The sequence below is a fragment of the Rhinolophus sinicus genome, chromosome 2 (genome assembly GCF_057876585.1).
Source record: "Rhinolophus sinicus isolate RSI-liver-muscle chromosome 2, RSI-T2T, whole genome shotgun sequence".
NCBI lineage: Eukaryota > Metazoa > Chordata > Mammalia > Chiroptera > Rhinolophidae > Rhinolophus > Rhinolophus sinicus.
In genome coordinates, this window is record NC_142502.1 from 138566833 (window position 1) to 138592192 (window position 25360).

General features: G+C 35.0%; 1 protein-coding gene across 3 annotated transcripts in view; it reads left to right on the forward strand.

The window, feature by feature from the left end:
* Nucleotides 1-25360, forward strand: part of EXOC6B (exocyst complex component 6B) — a 629322-nt gene that overhangs the window by 273491 nt on the left and 330471 nt on the right. For all 3 annotated transcript variants that reach the window (XM_074332164.2, XM_074332163.2, XM_088796094.1), the window contains 2 exons: nt 4550-4726; nt 20183-20251. In XM_074332164.2, coding sequence (XP_074188265.2) covers nt 4550-4726; nt 20183-20251 — 246 coding nt within the window. The remainder of the gene's footprint in view (nt 1-4549; nt 4727-20182; nt 20252-25360) is intronic.

The window sequence follows — 25360 nt, forward strand, 5'->3', positions numbered from 1 at the left end:
CACCCTTGGAAGTTGTATTTCACGGTAAAACTTTATTTTATAGCGTATATATTTATATATATGTAATGCCTCATAGACACTATTTGACAGTTGTAAAGTGTTAATAGCAACATTTTTAGGTTAATATTAGGTAATTCTTATGCGTTTTCTTCCTCTTCTAATAGGTAGTAGAACATCCAAATTATCTCTTTTGCAGATACCCCTCCCTTTTATTGAGCAAAATCTCATTCTCACATAGATGTCTTTTGTTACCTATTGCCTTTATATAGTAATCAATTTTTAAAATTTACTGTGTATGTGTCACTGTGTCTGGGCTTGGGGATTCTAATGGTTGTTGGGGTGTGGTTGGGGTGGGCTGTGCCTGGACTTGGGGGATTCTAAAGCATGTTTCCTGTCCTCAAAGAAAGAAGAGTTACCTACCGAAGTGTCGTACTGTCCTTTGTTTACCTGGACATCTGACAAGTTTCCCGAGCTCATCTTCATCCTGCTCTCAACTTACTATTGCCGTGGTTCCTACTGTTTGGAATGCCCCACCATCTAGTCACCAAAGCCAGAATACTTAGAGTTATTTTTATTTCCTTCCCATCTTCCATATACTACATTCAAATTAGTAAATCCTGGTACTTCTGCCTCTTGCATATCTGCTACTACCTTAACTCAAGTCCTCACCATTGTTATTTGGATGGTTACAGTGATTTGTATTGGTTTTCTTTTTCTGGTCTTGATCTTCTCCCAGTTGACCACTCCTCTGCTCCTAGAGGATTTGCCGGAATTCTAAAGCTGATCCTGTTATTCTCTCGCTTACTCTTTCATTGTTTCTCCATTGCCTACTAGCTAACACTGACATCTTGAACCTTACCTGTTGTTAGTCCTTTGTAAACTATGCTCTTATACAAAATCACTTATTCCTTGGGTGGATAATGTTATTTCACACATGATCCTTGCTCATGCCTTTTCCTTCTTCTGAAATGGTTACCCTTTCTACTTACCTCCCTTTGGAAAAATCATATTTATCTTTTAAGAGCATAGTTTTCTACCTGTTCCTCGTCGAAGCCTTTCCCGAACCTTTTCCAAGCAGATCTTATTACTTTCTCCTTTGTTCAACCATTGTCCTCTGTATTTATTTCTATTATTATACATATTGCACAGAATTTCATTCACTTATTTGCCTATCTGCTTTTCATAAAATAATTTGATGTGAGGTTCATGAGTCAGAGACTCCATTTTTTCCTTTGTATTCCTAGCACATAGCACAATACCTGGTACCAAGCAGACATTCAATGTATGTTTGACTGAAAAGAGCAATACAGAAGAAAGCATCATGAATTAGGGCAGCAAGAGGAGGCTTTCTAAAGGCAGAAGAATTTTAGTTGAGTTTAGGAGGAAAGGTTAGAGACAGGCAGAAAGAAGTCATTCAGTAGAGATACAGAAGTGGAAATATACCCAATATATTATGAAGTAGAGTTTGATTCAAGTGGAAGATTCATGTTGGAGAGTACTGGGTAAGAACATCGGAAAATTAGGTTCAGCTTCCATTATGGTGGAGTTTGTGATGGATTATCGAGTTTGGATTTGTACTTGTTTAATTCCCCCCCCCCCCCCCGCCCCAATTTCCCTCGTGCCTAACTGATATGATGAATGACGTGGTTTCAGAAGAGCCTGGCCTCAGTGTGCAGGGGAATTACAATGACAAGGTGATGAGTTCCGTTTTAGGGATGTTGGAAGTGAGGTGATGGGAGAGCCCAGTAGTAATAGGAAACTGGAGATGTGCTGTTGGATCTTGGGAGGGTGGGAAGAGAGCTAAAAGGAGAGGGGTTGAAGAATAAACCTTGATCAATTTCTGTATGTTAGGAAACCAGAGAAGAATATATGTGAGGGAATCTTGAGGAAGAGGTAGTTAAATGTGTAAAAAATTATTCACAAAGAGAAGGAACAACTAAGAAAAAGAAAACACCTAAGTGCTTTCTAAGGCCTAGCTGCTACTTGTATGCTTCATGTCCTCGTACGCCAGTCCAACCCAGGTGGCAGAAATCACGCAGCTGTTTCTTTGGCTCATGATTATAAAGGTTGTCTCTGGAGGGACGGAATAAATAGTCCTGGTGAGGTAGCTTAGCATGTTAGGAGAGCTCTGAAGGGCTTTCACCAGGCTTTTTCCCATGGGCTTTTCATTTTAATATATATTATGTGTATTTATATATTTTTTCTATTTTTACTCTTCTCCACTTTCTGCCAGTCCCATAATGTACATTCTGAATAGATGGTAATTTTCATTTTCATCCATAATGGGTAACACCTGAGTATTCATTTCATTGTCTTACCTGACATTTAGGGTTCCTGACTTGACCAGTTCTTGCTTGGCAGATCTTCCCTGACTGCTCCTTTACAGACTGGAGAAGACTTGACAATTCTAACAGAGACCCCACGTTCTGATAGAGATTTGGAATACAACTTAAAATGCTTTGATTTCTAACATTGGGTTTGCTATCTTAATTTGCTAATTTGGCCCAAACTACTTTGTGCTCTTCCAAATTGATGGGAAAACCAGATACGTACCACCTAAAAAGAGCAAGTCATAGGAGATCTAAAATTTCTTCCACAGGATATTTGGAGATTTGTATCATTTCAAGTTTAAGAGGCACTACGTAAGTGTGCCTTCTCTTTGATTGCTTTTGCTACACTGGCAGTTTTTTGTTGACTGTGAAAGAAAAATAATTAACTTGGCATTCAATAAACTAAGAGCACCTTATGAAAGCTTTTGGTATTGCTGTCCTGCAAGGGAGGATGGAGTTAAGGGGCAGGTGATGACTCTCTAGTTGAGGGCTTGCTTTTGTAAATATAAAAGCTTTAGGAAGCTCTCCCTCCCTTAGTGCTTCCCAGAGTCCTTGATTCCTTTTTGTGTGGTTTGCCCTGGAAGGAACTGGGGAAGAACTTCTTAGTTTTGAGGGGAAAAGAAAATATTTTATCTAATTAGGGGTCTCTGATGCTTGAAGGATATATATGTCTTATATTCAAACCTAAATTAAATGTTCTGGGATGCCTTCTCTATCTCAGTTTGTTACCGAAGCCACGTATTTTATGTAAGTCAAAGCAAAATATCAAACTACTATGTAGAGAAACAAGTTTGTCCATTGATTCAAATCTCTGGAATGTAGATTCTTTTCATTTTCTTGGCAGAAGCTGGCTCACATAGTTCAAGTTTTTCTCTGTCCTATTATAATTGTCTCATTTAACCAGTGCCTGGACTAACATCTTATGCTTAATATTTGTCTTGAATTCCTTAACCTCATTCAGAATATTTGGAAACTGATTTTCTCCTGAACTAATATCTATTTGTCACTGCAGAGAAAGATCACATATTGATTAAGGAATGTATATTCTGAGAAACCACATTGCTCAAGCTTTGTATTTTAGGATGATACTAAGTATAACTTTTTTTTAATGCTTAAGTATTACTTTTTAAAAAAAGGAAAGTTCCGTTTTGAAATACTTTTGGAACGTGCTGGATTAAATCAAATTAAAGAAGTTTCTTAAAATAGGACTTCTCCCAGTCTTTATTCTGTTAATTAGCATTCTATATCTATATACAAGAAGGCTACATGATATGTCGTGTTTCCCATTTATTGATCACAGAACCCCTTTTTTGGGGAAACTTTTTGCCATGCTTTCAGGGACTGTTGTGTAGTGAGAAGATCACTGATCTGGAATTTAGAAGATCATACTTTGAGATTCGGATTTACCAGAAACTTGCTTTGTGACCCCATACAAATCCATTGTCTTCTAGCCTCAGTTTCCTGAGTGGTAACTAAGGTCACTTCCAGCTCTAATACTATCTGGTTTAATACTTCTGTTGTTGACCTTGGAAACTGACGCTTTCCACCCTTTGTATCTATTGAAACAGCACCATCATTTGAATCTTTTTTTTTCTTAAAGTGTAGAGGATTACTCTTCCTTTCTCTAAAAATGCAGAGGAAGAAATCCTTTAAAACGCTGTTTTCCACAGTTAAGGTCATGAAATCCTGTTGGATTAGTTAGTTCAAATCACTCTATTAAGACATTTCGTTTTCTTAATCAGGAGAATTGTGTTGATCTCTTACATACACACAACTGTTTTTAAGAGGCCCCTAAGCTTAAAGGGTCCTGTTCCTCCTTCTGCAAAACAATGATTCCAGTATGGCATTTATCTTATAAGACATAAAAATTTGGTCATGTGCACTTATCTCTTGGTTACTTAAAGGAAAATGAGTAGATTTTATTTTTGTGATAATTTCGTAGGTGTCTTTGAAAAGTCTTATGATAATATTGATTGATTATCTTTTTTTTTCCCTGTGGAAACTGGGAAGAATGAATCAAGCGCGGGTAATTTCAGGGTTGAAAATGTATACATTAATATGTTTGGTTTTATTTCTGGAACTAAAACTTTATGTACTAAGGCATTTTGTTGTAGTATTTTCTTTAAGATACGAATTTGTTCAAAATTAGTTCTTTGAATGCTTAATTGTTCTCTTTCTTTTTTCTTTTTTTTAAATGTGTGTGTATCTTTCAATCCTAGGCCCAACAGCAAAGAAACCTGGACAACATCATCTTGCAACAACCCAGAATAGGTACCAAGAGAAAATCTAAGAAAGATGCATATACAATTTTTGATACAGAGATAGAAAGCACTAGCCCCAAGTCTGAACAGGATTCAGGAATTCTGGATGTTGAAGATGAGGAAGATGATGAAGAGGTAACTATCATTTGCACTAGAGATGTGAGACTTTAGGCTGAAATACAGTATGTTTGAAATGTGATGAAGAGTTTATCCATTTAATACAGCTTGTGTGATATTCTGGAATTAGACAATCATTCTACATGTGAATGGGCCCTGGTTTAAGGATACTGAAGAGGCACTAAGAGTTCTTTGATACTAATTCTGTAGATTTTAAAAAGTGGTCCATTTTTAAAATAAGTTTTTTGATTGTATACTGACTAGGTAGATACTGGGTAGGTTCCTGACCTGGAGAAAGAGATCTTGGTGACCTCCACTGAAACTGGACCAAAGTTACTTGAGACAAAAGATGTCACTTTGAACAGTGGGGAATAAACAAAGGGATTTCTTAGCCTTGAGATATGGTTCAGTTTGAAAATATAAAAGCTTCCAGAAGGTTGAGAATACATTTCTGGAGGAAATAAGTACATGAATGATTATAGGGAATCTGGGAATTTTGTGACATGTCTGTAACCTCTTAGATTAGTTCTGTGTCACTTGCAGGTAAAGAGTAAGATTCAGAGGCTTAACTAGTACATATTTTAATATTCTTCTTGATATGACCATTGGAATCAGATAGACTGCATTCAAATCCTTTTATTTTATTTTATGAAAAACATGATCATTTATAATCATATCATTTCCTTTTAAAACGTTCAATGACTTGTACGAGGAACCAGTTACTTCTCTACTCAGTGACCCACTTGCCTCTAAGTGCTTGTCTCCTTTTCCTTGTTTCCTTTCTCCAAATAAGACCGGGTTCACTATTGCTGCCTCATCCTTGGCCTTTGTCATACCCTTACCACCCTCCTTACTCTCCTCTCCCCCCAAAACCTGTCCCTGTCTAACTTTGTAATCCTAGCTAATTGTTTGGTTTGTTGGAACTTCAATGTCTTCATGGATCAGGCAAAGACAGTAGTCTCTGCAGCCAAGGGGTGGCACAAGTGCCTGTGCCGTAACAGGTCGTTCAGGCAAATGCTAGTTTCTGTCCTGTTTTCCCTGCTCCTTCTTGCTGACTTCTGTTATGAATCACGACCGTCACTATGCCTGTCATTATTATTCCTCTTTCACGTCAAAAATCGACGCGGCACTGTTTAAACTGTTTGAGCTGAAAAGCAAATAACCATGTTAATTATGTGTCTAAAATATTAGCATTTAAGTTTGATTGAATGTCTGAGAGACTATCGTAAGTATAAAGAACTACATATTCTTTTATACGGTTATCATTACTGCGGGGACACAGTTCTACAATATAAGTGAATATAATTTATAATTTATACTTTATCAGGATATGTTTGTTATGTAAATGAGGTACATCAATAGTTAACAATGTGTGAAAGTCTTATCATAACCCCTATCATATTTGGATAGCGACAACTTTTAATAGCTCTAAGAAACAGAGCCAAGAAAAGAACCAGATATTTGCCTGATACCTGTGGAAATAGAAAAGGGCCGAAAACTTGATCCCCCAGAATATTTCCTGGTTTTCTCTCTTCTTGCCTGGAATGACTTGATCTACCCTAGAGACGAGACTGTCAGGTGTTAGGCTCATCACCGATGACAAGTCACAGTAGTAACACAGCAAAGAGTCAGTCTCAAGAAAGGCCAGTTAATGCTTTTTATTTACATTTTGGGTGCTTGTTAAGGAAACTAAATTGTATCAGGTACTGTGGTTTAAGGAAACAGAAGTTAGACACAGTCTAGGCGCCTGGGTAATACATACCCCAAAGACATGATTAGATGATGAGATAAAAGAATGGAATATATACATAGTTCTCATGTATCATTGAGAACCTTCTGGATAGGAGCCATTCTTTATCATTAACTCACTGAAGATCCTGGATACATCCCTTCTAATTTTTGTGCCATATGTATTCTGTTTCGTCTTTTGAAGTCCGGAGAAGATGAAGAAAGTGGGACTAGCGAAGTGTGCTGGGGAGTTCCTCATAAAGGGAGTATTTTAAGAATGCACTTGGTAGTTCACATTTAAAAATGCTCCCATTTCCCAAATCAAACAGAATTCACATTAGAGATTTGCTGATTGAGCTCTTACAACAAGAATTCAGCACCTCACTGTCATCTAATGGCATCCTATCATAAAAAAATTCTACCTTATATTTATTTACCTCTCAGTTTGAATCTTCTTCAAGTGCACATTCTTAATCTCAAACCTCATGTAGAGAATTATTTATTTAGATGTCTCCAAACTGGTTTCTTGGCATAGTTCTTGCATGGTGTGAATAAATTCTTCAGATAAGGTCTTTCGTGACCCACTGTGACGTTCTGACCTTCATTCTTCTCATTCTTCAATAGACCTCATTGAGAGCAGCGTAAATAGTTTTTGAAATATTTTGACTTTTAAACTGGCATAAAATCCTTTAGGACAGTGGTTCTTAATCTATTTGGGGTCATATATTACTTGGAGAGTTTCATAAAAAAAATATATGGAGTTTTTTTTCCCCCAGTAAAATGTGCATTTATTCCCTCACAAAAAGTTCTGCATGAAATGTCAAGGGGTTCATGAAACTCACGTTGTCCCTAGGACCCAAGTTAAGAACCATGTAGTAGGGCAGTGCTTCTTGGACTTCTGTGTGCATAGGATCCCTGCGTGGCGTGTGAAAGGCCGATTCTGATTCGGCAAGTTGGAGGTGCATCTGAGAACCTGCACTGTTCACAGGCTCCCAGGTGAGGATGGTACTTCTGGTCTCAGAGCACACTTTGAGTTGCAAGGTTACGGGGGGGACCACCAGGAAGCATTTTTAATGCATAACGAGAACAAATCATGGATATGTGGGGCTTCTATTGGTTTTTCATTAGTATATCTTCAAATTTTCCAACAATGAATGTAGCCCTCAAAGAGAAAGTTATATTTTGCTTTCTAAAATCTGTTGATTATAATAGATTACCAGCGTTGTTGTTGATGAAATTTTGATTCTGATTTAACATACTTACGTTTAGGTATTTTCTATTTTCTAAAGGAATACCTTTTTACAGTTTCTTAAAAATGCTTTTAATGGAAGTATTCGACTTTTGAGTCAAATGATATTTGTAAGCTATTTACCATGTCTTCAGTTTGATGGCACTTTATAGGAGACCATAGAATGAGATGGGTAGGAAATCCCAAATACCTAGACCATAGCTTTGCACATGGTAAATAGATAATTAATATATTCTTAAACTGAAATTAAAGTCATGTCAGAGATGGGAAAAACTTGGAACTGAAGATGAAGTCACAGTAGTAAATTGTCATGTTGGACGAAAAATCAACTCACATGTTGAACCAAGAGCATGAGTTAGCCTCTTGATTGTTGAAAAGTGTTGCACGAAAAGTATTCCCCCATAAAACTCTATCTGTATTTCATATTTGTCTAAGCTAAGGAAAGGCTCACCTTATTTAAGGTGAGGTTTTTCCTTTACATGTCATATATTAAAGTTGAACCATATAAACTGCTGATATTTGGCCACTTTTGATTACAACTTAACTCAATCGATTTTTAATGGAAATATTTATGATTTCAGGAATTTGATTTGAATCGCTATATCATCTTGTGCTATGTACAGATATAATTGCTCTTCTGTAAATGTCTAGATAGGACTTAAGAAAATATTTTTAGAAATAGTGAACATTTTAGATAGAGAATGTATTTATGGATCTAGATTCATTAAGAATATAATTTTAGAGACATTTGAAGGTAAAATACAAAGAACCCTGTCAGTCTCAAGAAAGGACAGTTAAAGCTTTTTATTTACATTTTGGGTGCTTACTAATTTTATGAGATATTTGAAGGTAAAATACAAAGAACCCTGTAAAGTGAGATATTATTTGCGAGGACAGTAGTACCTACTAGGGGTGGGTTGTTGTGAGGATTGACTGAAATAATGTATATAATGCTCTTTTCACAGCACTCGGGACATACAATGCTATCATTATGTATTAGTTATTATTAAGCCATTATGGCTGCGTGCTTTTTTTTTTTTTTGAATAAAAGTTAGAAAAAGTTGATATCGTTTTTGAGGATGTATATTTGCATGGATGATAAACACCCTCTACTGAAAACAAAAAAAAAATCTGCTGAAATAAAGCAGTATTGAGTAAGAAATAGTTTTTTAAAGTAGAGCCTTGGTATCTTCTTTGCTTCTAGGTTACTGCAGAGCTTCTGCCTTCTTAGAACACTGCATTGCAACACACTTACGGCACATCTCACATTCTAGTTGGTACCTTTCTTTACTTGCTTGCACACTGTTAGAGAGCAGTAGTCACCGTGTTCATACAGATCTTCATAGAGTATAGGTCAGAGAAGATAAATGTTTGTGATTAAATGATACACCTCAGGTTTAGCTGTCAAGATTTTGGTGCCTCATTTGAAATATGGAATTAACAGGATCGCGTTGCTAATTTAAATACAAATGTCATGTAATACAAAGCTTTATGAGATGTCTTAATGATTGTTGTACTAATTGTGAGGTAACAATATGCATGTGTTTGCTAGGGCTGCCATAACAAAATGCCACAGATTGTGAGGCTTACTACACAACAGACATTTATTTTCTCACAGTTCTGGAGGCTGGAAGTCTCAAGAGCAAGGTGCCACAGGGTTTGTTTCTCCTTAGGCCTCTCTACTGGGCTTGCAAATGGCTGCCTTCTTGCTGTGTCCTCACATGGCTATTTCTCTGTGCTTGCCCCTGGTGTGTCTTCCTGTTCTTATAAGGACACCAGTCCTATTGTATTTAGGCCCCCTCTCATGACTTCGTTTAACCTTAATTACCTCCTTAAAGGCCCTGTCTCCAAAACAATCACATTGGGTGTTAGGGTTTCAACATATGAATTTTGGGGGTGACACAATTCAGTCTATAACACAAGGCAATTAGAAAGAATACAAAATTTGTATTTAGAAGGTATAAGTTTTGTCGACTTTTTGCTATTGAAGCAAATCATGTCATTTCTCTAAGCATCTCTTTTGTCACCTATAAAAGTGGCAATAATTAATTTATGTCAGATTGTTTGTGAAGAATTCTTGTTAGCATATTTGACCCAAATTTCGAAGTGTTTTTTGCAAAACTTCCTGTTAACAGGAAGGTAACAGAAACCAGATCATTTCTCAGTAAACTAAAGTGAAATCAAGAATGCCCTTCGAACTTTAGAATTAAATCAGAGGTTGCAGATTGGCAGCCCATGGACCACAAACAGCTTACAAGATGCTTGTTAGCTTGCACAGCACTTACAAATTTTAAAAATTAGTTGCCAACTTTTAAAAGTCAATTGAATTCACATAAAAATCTGTATTTCCAACTTAGGCTCTTTCTAAGGATGGTAGAAATAGACTCACCCTGAGTAGCAATGTTGCCACAGGGATATGGTTTTTCCACTAAACCACAATTCCTGGTGTGTCTACACATTGGCAATTGCATTTATTATCACATCTGTGCTGTCATTGAGGGAAATATGTTATTAGTTACATTGATTCTCTAATAAAAAATGGCAAAATGGAAGGTAGACTGACAGGGCCACATGTATGAAAAAAATGATGAGAATGTAGTCTTTTTGACAAATGAACAATAATATGTATATTCAGAGAATACAATTTAAAATGCTGACCTACTTCACTTATTCCTAATGTTTACTGACCTTTGTAGGCTTTGAGTTTTTTACGTCTATAATTAATGAAAGCGGATCTATTAAAGATGAAAAATACGCGTACAGTTAAATGAAAAGTAGATACCCGTACATATAATCAAATGGCAATAAAGACAAATTAGAAAGTTGAATGAAAACATTATGGCATGCTTTAGACTTTCTGTTATGGGTTTCTTATTCCCATTCTTTGATCTTTCAGGTCTATTTATTATTGGCAAAGATATATTATGGCTAACATTGGTTTAAGATCTTTTAAATTTTTTTCGTTGTTGTGATATTATAAAGGTCTTGTCGTTTTGAAATTACTTGCCTCAATTCAAAACATCTACCTGCCTTTTCAGATCTTCTGGAATTTCTCCTTTATATACTCATTGCTTATTTAACTACCCACTTCACCCTGTGCTAAGTTGCTAGTTACCCCAACTAGGGAATATATTCCTTCCCCACCCCTTGTCTAAAATGTCTAATTCTACTTTGGCCTGAGGACCGGTTCATTCTCACCTCTTCTGTATTACCCTCTTTTTAAAAAATGTGTTTTTCTCTTGAAGAGTTTTAAATCTTCAGAAAGTTACAAGAACAGTAAAATGAATATCATACACCCTTTACTTAAATACTTCACTTATTAACATTTGACATGATCTCTCTCTCTCTTAAAAATTTAATTTTGAAAGAATCAAAGAATATATGTATCCACCTCCCCCCCCACAAAGCTGAGCCCTTTGAAAGAGTCATACTTCATTCATCGTATTTGAACTCGCAATACAGCAACCTGTAGAGTCTTGAGAATGACATTCTCCTTCACAACCATAATACAGTGATCACCCTCAGGCAGTTTAACACTGATACAAGTCTGCCACTTAATATACAACCCAGGTACGAATTTCCCCAGTTATCTCAATAATATCTTTTATAGAAGATGTTTTCTTTTATTTTTCCTGAAGCCATATCCAGACAGGTATCACAGATTGCATTTAATTTTTATGCCTGTTTTTCATCCTTTAATATTCCTCTCTGTAGGTACATCTGGTATATCCTCGTGATCAGGTTAAGTTTAATCATTTTTGGCAGGAATACTATAGGAGTATTATTATGTTATTTTCAGTGCATCGCATCAGGAGGCACATGGTTGGTTAAGGTGGTATCTATCAGATTTCTCCACTGTAAAGGTACCTTTCCCTCATTGTGGTTTATAAGTGATCTGTGGAGTGATACTTTTAGACCATGTATCCTATTCCCTAACAATTTTTCACCCATTGTTTAGAATTCACTGATGATTCTCATCTGAATCATGTGTTACTGTGGTGATTGCGAAGTAGTGATTTTTCTATTTTTATCACTTCTTTGACATTGATTAGTTAGCATTCTTCTATGAAGAACTTTCCTTTCCTCTCTTTTTTTAGTGTTATTATTGGCATTCTTATTTTATATACAATGGATTATATTCCATTTTTTTCTTTCATTTTGATTCTCTAATTGTTCCAAATTTGGCTAGTGTGTGTCTCATCCATTATCCTTTGACATGTCTCCATCAATTTTTGACTACTTCAGTTTTTTTTGTTTTTGGTTTTTTTCCTGGCACTAGATTCTCTTGGTTCATTCCAGGTTCTGCCCCAGCCCCAGAATCAGCTATTTCTTCACTGGAGGATGATATTTAGAAACTGAGATGTGAGCATTAGGTATGCTCCTTTGTGGACAGAGCCAAGATGCCCATGCTACACCAACACATAGACATTTTTAAAAATCATGAGTTAAAACTGATGCTTCTAATTTCAACCTGATATCACAAGTCTTCCTCTTCTCCTATTCCAGATTTGTATCTCGAAGAATTCTGGGTCCCAGAGTATCAGTATATGTATTCATTTGCCTAATCATATATCACAAACAAAATAGTTACAGAATTGCTTTGCAAATATCACTAAGAGCAGTAGACTTACTAAGTTCAAGATTTCTTTTCAGTTCTTTTTATCCTACGATAAATCCCACTGGGGCTATATAGCTCAGAGTATTTTGTTCAAATATTTGTTGGCTTGTTTCTCCTTTTGTGTGATTGTTACCACACTGATATATAATTAGGCTCATTTGTTTCTTTTTGTATTAATTTTTAGAGTTCTTTTGTCCTTATTTTTTTGACTATGTAAAATATGAACATGGTTCAAAAGGCAAAATTATATGAGAAGATATTTTCAGTGAAATCCCATTCTTATCTTTATCCCTCCCACTCTGCTCCTACCCATTCTTTGTCAGTAATCAGTATCCTTTATGTGTGTGTATGTCCCCTTCCTCATACCTTACACAACATCACTGTTAATAGCATAATACATATGTATTTTTTGTATTTTATTTTATTCTGAAACTATATCCTGGAAATTATTCCATTTCTGTTCATAGAAATATTTCTGATTCTACTTTTATTGCTGGCTAGTACTCCATTAATTGAATGTACCATAGTTCATTCTGCCAATCTCCTATGTGTAGATAGTTAACGATTTTCAGTATTTTCCTGTTAAAATATAATGTTTCAACTACACAGCTATTAGAATTAGCTAAAAAAAGAACACAATAGCAGGTACTGGCAGATTGCAAAGCAACTGGAATTCTTATATATTGCAGTGAAAATGCCTAATGGTACAGACACTAGAAAAAAGTTTGGTAGTGTATTATAAAGTTGAACATACACTTACCATATACAGTATGACCCACCAGTCTCACTCCTAGATATTTACCCATTATGTTCACACAAAAACCTATACCTAAATACTTACAGCAACTTCATTCAGGCATGGCTAGAAAGTAGGAACAACCCAAGTGTCCTTCAGTGGGTGAAGGAATAAATGAACTGTGGTATATTCATAACTGGAATATCACACTGAAATAAAAAGAAATGAACTATAAACACACGAAACAACACAGATGAGCCTCAAATGCAGTATGCTGAATGAAAGAATCCAGATTCAAAGGCTGCATACCACATGAGTCTATTTATACGACACTCCTGAAAAGGCAAAACTCCAGGGACATAAAATAATCAGTGTTTGCCAAAGGCTGGGCATCAGGGAACAATTTGACTACAAAGGGGCATGAGGGAATTTTTGGGGGTGTTGGAACTTTTTAAATCTAGATTGTGGTGATGTACACAGGGCTATATGGATTTATCAGAACTCATTGAATTGTTCACTAGAAAGGGTGCATTTGACTATATGTAAAACACCTTAAAACTATAAAAAAAAGTTTCAAAATAAACCTCCAAAACCTGAGAATTGTTTTCCATATAGTCAAAGGCATATGTTCTGCGTAGGTTCCTAGAGACAATATTGGTGCAAGGACGTGAATGCATGTGTCGTTTTGTTAGACAATGTCAAATTCTGCTTCATGCAGGTTGTATCATTTTCTATGTCTTCCCCCTCCAGCAGGTATGAGGTGCCTATTTCCTGACAACTTCCTTAAGAGAGTATTAAGCTTTTGAATTTTTGTCAGTTGCATAGATGAGAAATGGTATCTCTGTATACTTTTCATGTGCATTCCTATTACTGTGGGTGAAATGTAGTATCTTGTAAGTTTGAGGACTATTTGTATTATCTTTTTTCAGTAAACTTTCTGTTCATATCTTTTGCCCATTTTTCTAAGGATTTTGGGTATTTTTCCTTCAATTTTAATGAGTTCTTTATATATTAGGGGATATTAATTCTTTACCTATAGTATAACATTTTCTATGATTTTGATTACCTTAATTTTTCCTCCTCTCAAAACTTTTATACTTAACACCATATTTAGTTCTAAATTGCCTTTTTTTCCCTAACAGTTTAGAGTTTCTTAGCATATAGTGGACCATTGTTAAGTAAAGACCAGTTGAATTTTTATTTCCCTAGTGGTCAGCTTCAAGCAGAGAATTCTTGAGGGACTGTCTTTTGATTTTGGCCACAAGATTTTTTGCAGTATTTCAGTAAAGAGACATGGTAATTTTCCTTATTTTCTTCTACTTAGTGCAAACACTTGAGTAAATTCAGTGGTAATCAATTTAGGTATTTCTCAGGAAGCATCCTAATAATTTGTGAGAAGCTCAATAGCAAAATCTTGTACTTTTTAGGATGGGGCTCTGGTCAGGGTATTCTTATATGTTCAAAGGCTTAGAAAATTTTTTATAGTTTTGCTAATTCTAGTCCCTTAGAATCCTAGGCCTTCTAGTGTGTTGGTGTGTTGGTTGGTGATGTTCAGTCCAGCCTTGTGAAAGCTTATGTCTGCAGGAATTGAACCCTTCTTTTGTCTGACATTTTGGAAGCAAAGTAGGACAGAAAAGTACACTGGTGAAAAATGTTTGCCAGGTATTTCCTGGCTCCCAGACATAATATCGGCAGTTGAAATCAGTCCTCTGAATGCAGAGGCAATGCTCCTTTAGCTAATCATTTGTTGTTTTCTCCCTTCAGAAAGATGCCTGGTACATTTTAATGACTTGAGATCCAACTAATGCTCAGAAATGGGCACCAAGTCCCTGCATTCATTTACCAATACCGAGAAACTGTGTTGTGTAAAGTGGTAATCAAAAGTATTTTCAAGAAGAGAATGACTCAAATAATTAGTGAGAAAAATATCTACATTCCTTACAAACTTCTGTCATACTCTTTTTGGATGATCCATCTACTTTGAAAGATTTCATAACAGAAAAATAAATGGCGTGTGTGTGTGTGTGTGTGTGTGTGTGTGTGTCTCCTGGGACAGCTGTGTGAACAATAGGGCTAGAGCAAACTAATGCATTTTCTGTTTTCACGTACTATCTTTATCAGCAGCGCAGGTAAATGTCTCAGTACATTTGCTGCTTTTCTTGAGTGGAAGGAGGCGAGTACTCCTATTCCTCCTTTCCTAATGATAGGCTTACCCAGTAGTAAAGCAGATAGATGTATCAGGCTGTTACCTGCAGATACTTTTTTTTCCTGCCTCCCTTCACTAGTGAGTCTTTTAAGATAGTAGAAATAACTACTAACTGCCAACGCAGGGGGTGTTATGAAAATATTAAATGATTCTATCTGTTAACACTTGAATGCCATTATTTATTTAAAAGTATTTAATTTAAAAAAGGAGATTTAGATTTTAAAATAAATAATGGAATTTTCCTTATTTTTTGTTTATAGAATGTTTATTTTTAATAGAGATCAGTTATTAATCTTTGCTAGCATTTTGTGTTGTAAGTAAAATTAACAAGCATATATATTTACTTATTTATTTTTCAATTTTTACAGTTGACATTCAATATTATATTAGTTTCAGATGTACAGCATAGTGATTGGATATTTATATAACTTATGAAGCGATCCCAGCAATGTCTCGCACCCACCTGGCACCATACATGGTTATTACAGTATTAGTGACTATCTTCCCTATGCTGTACTTTATATCCCTGTCATTTTCCTTATTCTCTATGAGAGGAACTTAACCATTAACCTTTCCATTTGTAGAGACTTCCTTTTGACCTGAACTAAGATGTATTAGAGAAGAAGAAAAACATCATGAAAGTCAAATCCTGTGTTTTGCAAGAATTTTTATAATCAGAAATGTTCATGTTTCTTTTCTTTCTGACCGTCTAATATTCCCATTTCTACTTTGAATTTTTACACCTTTCCCAATGTATATTGTCTGCAGTGGCTTATAAGACTATTTTTTTCAGGGTACCTTTCTCTAATCTTATTTATAAATTTACTTTTCTTACTTTATAGCGTCCTCTGTCTCCAGATTCTTTTTAGTCATCTATATAGTGGCAGCACCTGATAGCTGGTGTATTGATAGACTGTAACGCTATTTAACAACAAATATTCTACAGAGAATAATTAAGAAGTATTGCTTTGATGGAGCTGTTAATATTTATCATACAAATGTAAGAGTCATATTGAAACGGATTAGCCATATATATTGGTAGCTGATACATATTCTCTAATGTCTGTGGTTGTGTGATTATAGAATATAGTAGTTGCCCTCATGATTTCTACCTCTGAATGTTACGATCCAGTTATCCCTAAATTCTTTTACTAGAATATTATTTATCTGTTATTTTAATACCTTAATACATATAATATTATAACATGATATGAGGCATAGATTTCTTAGTTACAGAGACTAAAAATCTTACCTACTATTTGCTCCTCTCTGAAAATAAAAAGAGGTTTGAACTGACAGAAGGCATTAATGCTCTCCATTCAGAAACTATATAGGAAATTAGGCAGTTGCTGTCCTTGGTGATGAAATTATTTCATGTGAATTCATAAGGAAAACAACTAGTTAAAAAAGCAGAATAATCTTGAATATGCTGTTTGTGGCTACTATTGGTATCTTCATAGATCTATTTGAACTAGAAAAATGCAGACTCCAGTATCTTAATGTCTTGAGTTCCTGACTGCCAGGCAGAGGAAATGTTTAACTATTTTAATCATGTTTCTGTATCTCAGAAAGAAAGCCCTTATGAGAGGAAATGACAACGTCCTACCACAAAGTTATCTCTTATCAGTTATAGTCTCAGTCGATAATGATTTGTCAAACTTGGACATGTGTAAAATGCAAGGGCTGTGTTATTTACTTTGGAAAGGAAAAATTAGATGAAGCTGATAACAACGGAGTCATGGCTTTTGTTAGGAGACAGAAACCATTAGAGACAGTCATTGTTAGCTTAGGAAAGTGTCCCTGGACCCCTCCCTCTGCCCTGGCTGAAACCTAAACCTGCTTGAATCCTTCTTGCCACTTGAGGGGAGGGAGGGGCAAAGGAGGGGAAGAAGAATGAAGACAGATTTGACAGAGATTTAGCATTTTGAACGGGGAGCAAAAGGTGGACCTTAAAACAGACCTATTTCTGTGCGTCTGAAAAAACTGCCTTTTGTTTCCCCCCCATTCCCATTTATTTAGATTTTTGAAAGTTCATTGCTTATCCTTCCAAACGTGTAGCATTCCTTCACGTACAGTGTAGGTTGCTCTCCCTTCGCCTTTCCCTAGATGTGATTCTTTTTCATTAGTGGAAGCAGAGAAAACACATCTCGCCCAAAGCAACATGAGTCAGTGCATGCTTCTCATACCTTTCCCCTCACAGCACTCTTCTGGGCTCCTCAGAAAGCTCCTGCTGTTCCCACAGAGGGGAGCGCGGAGGAAACATGACTTCTAAATAGCAGGCTATTTTGCGGGGCGGAGAGACAGTTTGGGAACTGAAGCCGCGTTTTGCTCCATCTTTGCTCGTCTGGATTTCTGTGTACTGCTATCAAAGCCGCCAGTCATGTGCTTAGGAGGACGTACGGTTTCAGAGGCTAAGAAATAGCAAAGTCAATACTTCCAGCTCAGGACCCTTGAAACAGTTTGAAACCGCGTATGATGATGGCAAGACAGCCTCACAGACAATAGGTTTGGTTGTAAATATTTGGTGCAGATGACAGGAAAGGCCTTTGCCTCCTGTCTAAACATATGTTTTTTAGTTGGCCCAGATAAACTAGTCCTATTAGCCCATTAGTAAGGGGCCCCACTAGCTTGTTCATCACAGGTTTGTAGGGACACTGTCCCCTAATGTTTATGCTCATTCTATAAGGTTGGGTCTGACCTGAGAAAGGGCCGAGGCTCTGTCTGACGCATGGCTACAAGTGGTTTCCTTTTGAATGAAACTATGGCTCTGAGTCAAAGCAAAACAAAATAAATAAAGTGCACAAAGAAGAACATAAACAAAGTTGTAATTGAATTTGTTATTCAAAATTAGGTAAGAGAATTTCCTTAACATTTTTGTAAATGTATATTTATAAAAAAATAACTTTATAATCATTAATTCTAAATGAAAGAAAAAAGTTTCATACCCTATACAGATCAGTTTTTTTTTTGCATGTTTCTTTCTTGTCTTTTTTTATATGCACGTTTAATTTTTATGTAGTTTGAATACTATTACAATTGTATGAAAATTTTCTATTTTTCTTTTGAGACTGTGTTTCGCTTAGCTGTAGTTTTCACTGTTCTGGTTTTATGGCAAGAGAAAGTAAATTTCCTTCACATCTTCATTTGCAGTCAAAGAAGGGAGGCAGTAAAGATGCTTTAATATTGTGGTCATCTCAAATACGCGTGCCTAAAATGATCACTTGTTGCCTCTTTATGTTCATAACATGAAAATGAGTGACCATTTGTATTCTTAAAGTTAAAAATTTTATGTGCTTTTTAATCTTGCTTTTTCATGAACTACATGTGCTTCTGCCCTAAATTATTTTCTCTAATTTTGCAATGCCTACTAACATTTCTGGAGGTGTTTTTTCCCCCTAAAACTGTGCTTGGGCCATGGTATAGGATCTTAAGTACCTTATTATCAATCTTTGGATTCACATAAAAGTTTGTTTTGAGCGCTTATAGAATATATACAGCACTATGAGATTTTTAAACATAAGATTTACTCTCTGCCTTCATGGATGCAAAGCAAAAGAACAAGATCGTCACTAACTTTGAACCAATAAGTATAGAGATGTGATGGTTTGGAGGGAAAAGGAAGAAAGTATGGTGCTGTTGAATTGTAGAACGAGTAGATTTCATTAGGAAAAGCATCTTGGTGAAGAAGCTATGTCTCAAAAGAAGAAATGAGACTTACTTTATGAAATGAAAGCAACTGACCTCGTCACAAATCAGCCCAACCCAATTTAATGTGCCTGCTGCCGATAGTCTGATGAACATTACAATTACCAGTGTTATGGTAACAACTTTAGCTAGGTTCTTTTAAAAAAAATTTCTTTATGTAATTGTCTTTTATGTTTTGCTTTATTTTGTTTTATTCAATATTTAGTTTCAGTGTCACCTTTTATTTTTATTAAATTTCTATAGATCAGCTGATAGTTTCCTTTTTTTTTTTTTTTAATTCTTTATTGGGGAATGTTGGGGAACAGTGTGTTTTTCCAGGACCAATTAGCTCCAAGTCAAGTTGTTTTTTTCCAATCAAGTTGTGGAGGGCACAGCTCACTGGCCCATGTGGGAATCGAACAGGTGACCTTGGTGCTATGAGCACCGCACTCTAACCAACTGAGCCAATCGGCTGCCCCGATAGTTGCCTTTTTCAGTTGAGGAAATTGAGGCTAAAGTAAATTGTGACTTACTCATTGTCAGGCCATATAACAAATCTGTTTTAGTCCTGTGACTATACTCCAGTTCTTACCTGATGGTTTTTGTTTTATTTTCTTTTTTGATGTCTAGGTTTAATCTATATGCATTGTTCATATTAGAATTTGCTGGTATTACCTATAAGTTTGGCTTTTCCATTCATTATCTTATCTTTTCCATGATCTCCTCCCCTCTTCCTATCATATTTCTGCAGTTTGATTGCATTCTGACTTAAATGTTCAGTAATTCTTATGTTCTTCAGAAGTTGGCTGGCAGGCCATTCAGTTCATCCTCTGGCAAGTTCTGTGTTGACCATTGAAATATAATTTTTTATGTAGACTACCATGTATCTAAGAAGGCCATGTCAAGTTTTCAAACTCACATTCCCATCTTCTTCTTTTCCCTTTGCAGGCCCACAGCCCAAAATGTATCTCTAAAAGCAGATGCAGGAACAGTGATACCTGTTACCCCTCTCTGCTATTCATCCTTCTGTTCTGTGTCCCAGCCTTGGTGATATTGTCAGTGTATTAACCCCATAGCTAAAATACCAAAACTAGGTTTCTGGGAACATAGTTTGTTTCGTTGTGTTTCTCTCTTGGAAGCAAGAGCTGGTCTTTTTTTTTTTTTTTTAAACACTCGAGTAGTAAAAATTAATACAGTTATTATTGTTAATAGCTTTGTTAGAATATTTTGTGACAATCTTGATTGTTTTGCAGGTACCCGGGGCCCAAGATTTGGTGGATTTCTCTCCTGTTTATCGATGTCTACATATATATTCTGTCCTGGTGAGTTTTTATCTGGCTCTGCCTTATAAAGGTGCATATTGAATTCAAACTGTGCTTTCTCATTTTTGCTAGTTTTTCTGTTTATTGTTAAGAGTAAGTAAAGATAAACTATTATTTAAGGAGTATTATAAAAAAATAATCCTTTCTTCTTGAATCTTTTATTTATGTTTGCGATGTAATATGCTATAACTAGTAACATTAATTTCTGTCAGTCACCAACACATCATTAGATTATACCTAAAAATATTCACATGCACATTCGGATTTCTGTTCTTAATTTAATAATATAGTTATTTAAATTATAATAGTCTCTTTACATATTAAAATAACATTTGTAAAAATATTTTTTATTCCTGATGATAGCTATTCCTTTTGTCATACAAAGCATATGGAAAGAGGAACCTCTCTGGGGGGAACTTTTTAATGGTGTTATTGATATTCTAAGAAATGGCTCTATCTCCATCGTGGTAGTACACGTACTTGCAGACACACACAAAATCCATAAAAAAAAAAGGAAACTATGAAGCTAAAGTATCATCAAAGATAAGTTGATGAGAGATGTCAATTATTGATATTTTTTTATAGAAAAGTTCTGTGAAGTTTCTAGGTTGTTTTTAAATATGTGTGAGCATATGTTGTTGCCCAGTCTGTTACCCATTTTCTTTCTTCATCTATTTAACATAGTGTCATTTAGTTGTTACTCCAGACAGTTTGGGGCTGGTCTGTGGACTTTATGGCCTGCAGTATTTTGTAGTGATCTCCATTAGTTTGAGAAAAGACCTGGTAGCTTCACCTCCTCTGTTTTCTTTTCTCCTTGCTCACCAATTCCCTCTCTTCCCCACTCCGTCTTTTCTCCCTCTCCATTCCTTTTCTCTATCTGTCATTCCTTGTTATATAAAGGTGAAGCAGGATATAGGGTTGTATCAAGACATCTAAAATAAGTAAACAATTTGTTTTCAATCTAATGTATAGAAAATTAAATAAATCATATATATCTTCGCTTGTGACACACTATTACCATCATTTCATACAAGGCCCCCTTTTATATTTTATATTATCATGTTTTTTCCATTCATCTCCTATCCATAAGCCCATTTGTCTTTCATCCCCATCTAACTCTAATATGTTTAATATATGGTCATGGTTGTATTTATGATCTTGAAAAGTATATAGTGATTTTGTATATATAGGTGTTTTTAATTTACTCAAATGATGTTGTCTTATGGATCTAGTTCTGTTTCCTATATTTTTTATTTAGCACTATTTGTAACATTTGTCCTTGTTGGCATCTGTATATCTAGCTCATTGCCTCTCACTTCTGAGAGGCATGATAGTTAATTGATGGTTTGTATTTGCTGTTTTTAATTATCTGTTACGTTGGTGATCAACACTTAAATTGCCTCTAACATCTTTCTGTAGCAAATAATACTCTCTATAGACTTTGTGTCTGTGTCTATGGTTTCTATACCTAGGGTGGAATTTTGGGATCATAGGTATATATTACTTAATTTCACTAATTTTTAAATTTCTGCTAACCTGATGGATATTAAATGGTAGGTCTTTGTTACAATTTACATTTCTCTCGTTATTGGTAACATTGTGCTTCTCTTTTTAAAAATGTATTTAAAACATTTTTCAATTACAGTTGACATTCAATATTATTTTATATTAGTTTCAGGTGTACAGCACAGTGGTTATTCATTTATATGATTTATGAAGTAACCCCCCTTACCGCCATAAGTGTATGACCTACCTGGCACTATATATAGTTATTACAATGTTATTGACTATATTCCCTATACTGTACTTTATATCTCCATGACTATTTTGTAACTACCAATGTGTACTTGTTAATCCCTTCACATTTTTCACCCAGCCCCACAGCCCCCTTCCCTTCTGGTAACCATCATTATGTTCTCTGTATCTATGAGTTTGTTTCTGTTTTTTGTTCGTTTGCTTATTTTGGTTTTTTTAGATTCCACATATAAGTGAGATCATGTGGTATTTGTCTTTTTCTGTCTGACTTATTTCACTTAGCATAATACCCTCTAGGTCCATCCATGTTGTTGCAAATGGTAAGATTTCATTTCCTTTTATGGCTGAGTAATATTCAATTGTATATATGTACCACATCTTCTTTACCCAGTCATCTATTGATGGGCATTTTGGTTCCTTCCATATCTTGGCTATTGTAAATAGCACTGCACTGAACATAGGGGTCCACATATCTTTTCAAAGTGTTTTGAATTTCTTCAGATAAATACCCAGAAGTGGAATTGCTGGGTCATAAGATAGTTCTATTTTTAATATTTTGAGGAACCTCTAAATTGTTTTCCATACTGGCTGCACCATTTTACAATCCCACCAACAGTACGTGAGGGTTCCCTTTTCTCCACATCCTCGCCAACACTTGCTGTTTGTTGATTTATTGATGATGGCCATTCTAAGAAGTGTGAGGTAGTATCTCATTGTGGTTTTAATTTGCATTTCTCTGATGATTAGTGAGATTGAGCATCTTTTTATATGTCTATTGACCATCTGTATGTTCTCTTTGGAGAAATGTGGATGGATTCAGGACCTTTGCCCATTTTTTAATTAGATTGGTTTTTTTTTTGGGCGGGGGTGTTGAGTTGTATGTGTTCTTTATAAATTTTTGATATTAAGCACTTATCAGATGTAACATTGGCAAATATCTTCTCCCATTCAATAGGATGTCTTTGTTTTATTGATGGTTTCCTTTGTTGTACAAAAACTTTTTAGTTTGATGTAGTCCCATTTGTTTATTTTGTCTTTAGTTTCCCTTGCCTGAGGAGATATATCAAAAAAAATATTACTAGGAGCAATACTGGAGAGTTTACTGCCTATGTTTTCTCCTAGGAATTTTATGGTTTTGGGTCTTACACTTAACTCTGTAATCCATTTTGAGCCTATTCTTGTATATGGAGTAAGAAGGTGGTCCAATTTCAGTTTTATTTGTGTGTGTGTATGTGTCCAGTTTTCCTAGCTCATTGTGCTTCTCTTTATAGACTTGCTAATATAATCATTTAAGATTTATCTTCTCTAAACTACCTATCTTTAACCTTTGTTCAATTGTGTATTGGATTTCTTATTTGTTTGTTTTTCTTTTTGCTGGAAGAGAAATTTCAGATATTTCTTATATATTATAGATATTGACAGTTTAGGATGTCTTTATTCCCGTTTGCTTCCCGACTCCGAACTATGTCGATATTATTTTTCATGAAATAGAAATCCTTGGTTTTGATGTATTCAAGTCCATCAATTTTAACTTTATACATAGTTTGTATTTTTTCATCTTGTGTTTTAAAAAAATCCCCCTCTCTCTATTCTTAGGTCATAGAGCATTCCCCTTATATTTCCTTTAACATTTTACCATTCACATTTTGATTTTGATCTATCTTGGGTTCAGCATTGTATATAGTATGAGGTAGAGATCCCACTTAATTGTTTTCTATATGATGAATTCAGTTTTACCAATGCTGCCTACTGCATAATTTGTATATCACTAGTGATTCCTGGTAGTACCTCTGGCATACACTAAATATCCATTTTTACACAAATCTTTTTTCACTATAGTTTGTTTTATTTGGTTTTGTAATATATCTACGTACCTGATAAAAGAAGCCCCTTCTCATTTCTCCCCTTTTAAATTGCTTTCACTATGTATAGACCTTTGTGTTTCAATATATATTTTAGAATCAGTTTGAGTTCATAAAAAAAAATCCTTCTAGACTTTTAATTTAAATTGATTGAATTTATAGATAAATTTTGGGAAGAATTGACAATTTTATAATGCTAAGTCATCTTATTCATGAAAGAATAAGATTGACTTTTAAAGTACTTAACTGAGTCCTGTCCCCCCCCTCCATATTAATAGTTTTGGGCATTCTTTGTTAGTTTAGTAACAAAATACTTACAGTTTCAGTTCTTTGCTACTTTTTTTTTGAATTAGGTATTGCTAATATTGAGGAACACTGTTGATTTTTGTAATTTAACCTTAAATCTGGCAAGCTTGCTTAACTCTTTTATTATAGTTTGTTTTTTAGTTTATGGTAAGTTTTCTGTAAAATTGATTACCTCTGTAGATATTGACTTTTGTTTCTTTTCTTTCTGTCCATATATCTCATTGTTCTTTTTGTCTTACTGTATTTACCAGGATCTTCATTACTTTGTCGTTTAGTAAGGTGATAGTGGACATTCTTGTTTGGTTCTAATCTCAAAGAGAATGTATCTCTATTTTCTCCCTTAACTGATGTTTGCAATAGGTTTTTGGTAAATATTCATCTAGTTATTCCTAGACTTCTGATAATCTTTTAATAAAAACATAAATGTGTGTTGAATTTTATTGAATTTGTTTTCCAAATATATTGATATAATTCTGTGGTTTTTATCCTTTAGTTCATGAATGTTGTGAATTTTATTGGTAAATATTTCTGATATTAAACCATCTTTGCATTCTTTAGACAAATCCAATTTGATAAGGATGTATTACTGCTTTTTTTTTAGCATCTTGTGGGATTTAAATCTTACACATTCATTCATTCATTCATTCATTCATTATTTTTTGTATTTATATATGGTCGTAAGTAACACAGGCCTATAATTTTCTTTTTTTCTTTTTTTGGTATTATCCTTATGTGGTTTGTAAGTTAGTGTTATATTAGCCTTATTAAAATGGTTGAACATTCCTCCCTTTTTTCTATTTTATGAAATGATTTACATAAGATAGGAATTACCTGTTCCTTGAAAGTTGAGTAGAAATCACATATATAATAACATGCATTTTTCCTTTGCCATTCACTTTCTCTTTTCCCCTTTATTTTGCTTCCATGCTCCATGATTTTGTTTAGTCTCTTCATTAGTATGTATGGTTATAGGAGTTTTCAGTTGTTGTATTTAAGCCAAATGTCTATCGAAAAAGAACCACGTTGACTCATATCAAGTTTCAAGGTTTAGTGTAAGCCTCATAATTGCAAAATAAAGTGAATTTTTCCTCTTATGTAAAGTCCATGAAAACAGGTAGTTTGTTTGTTTAATGTTACATACTCAGTACCAATAATCATACTTGGCATACAGTAGACACTCAATAAA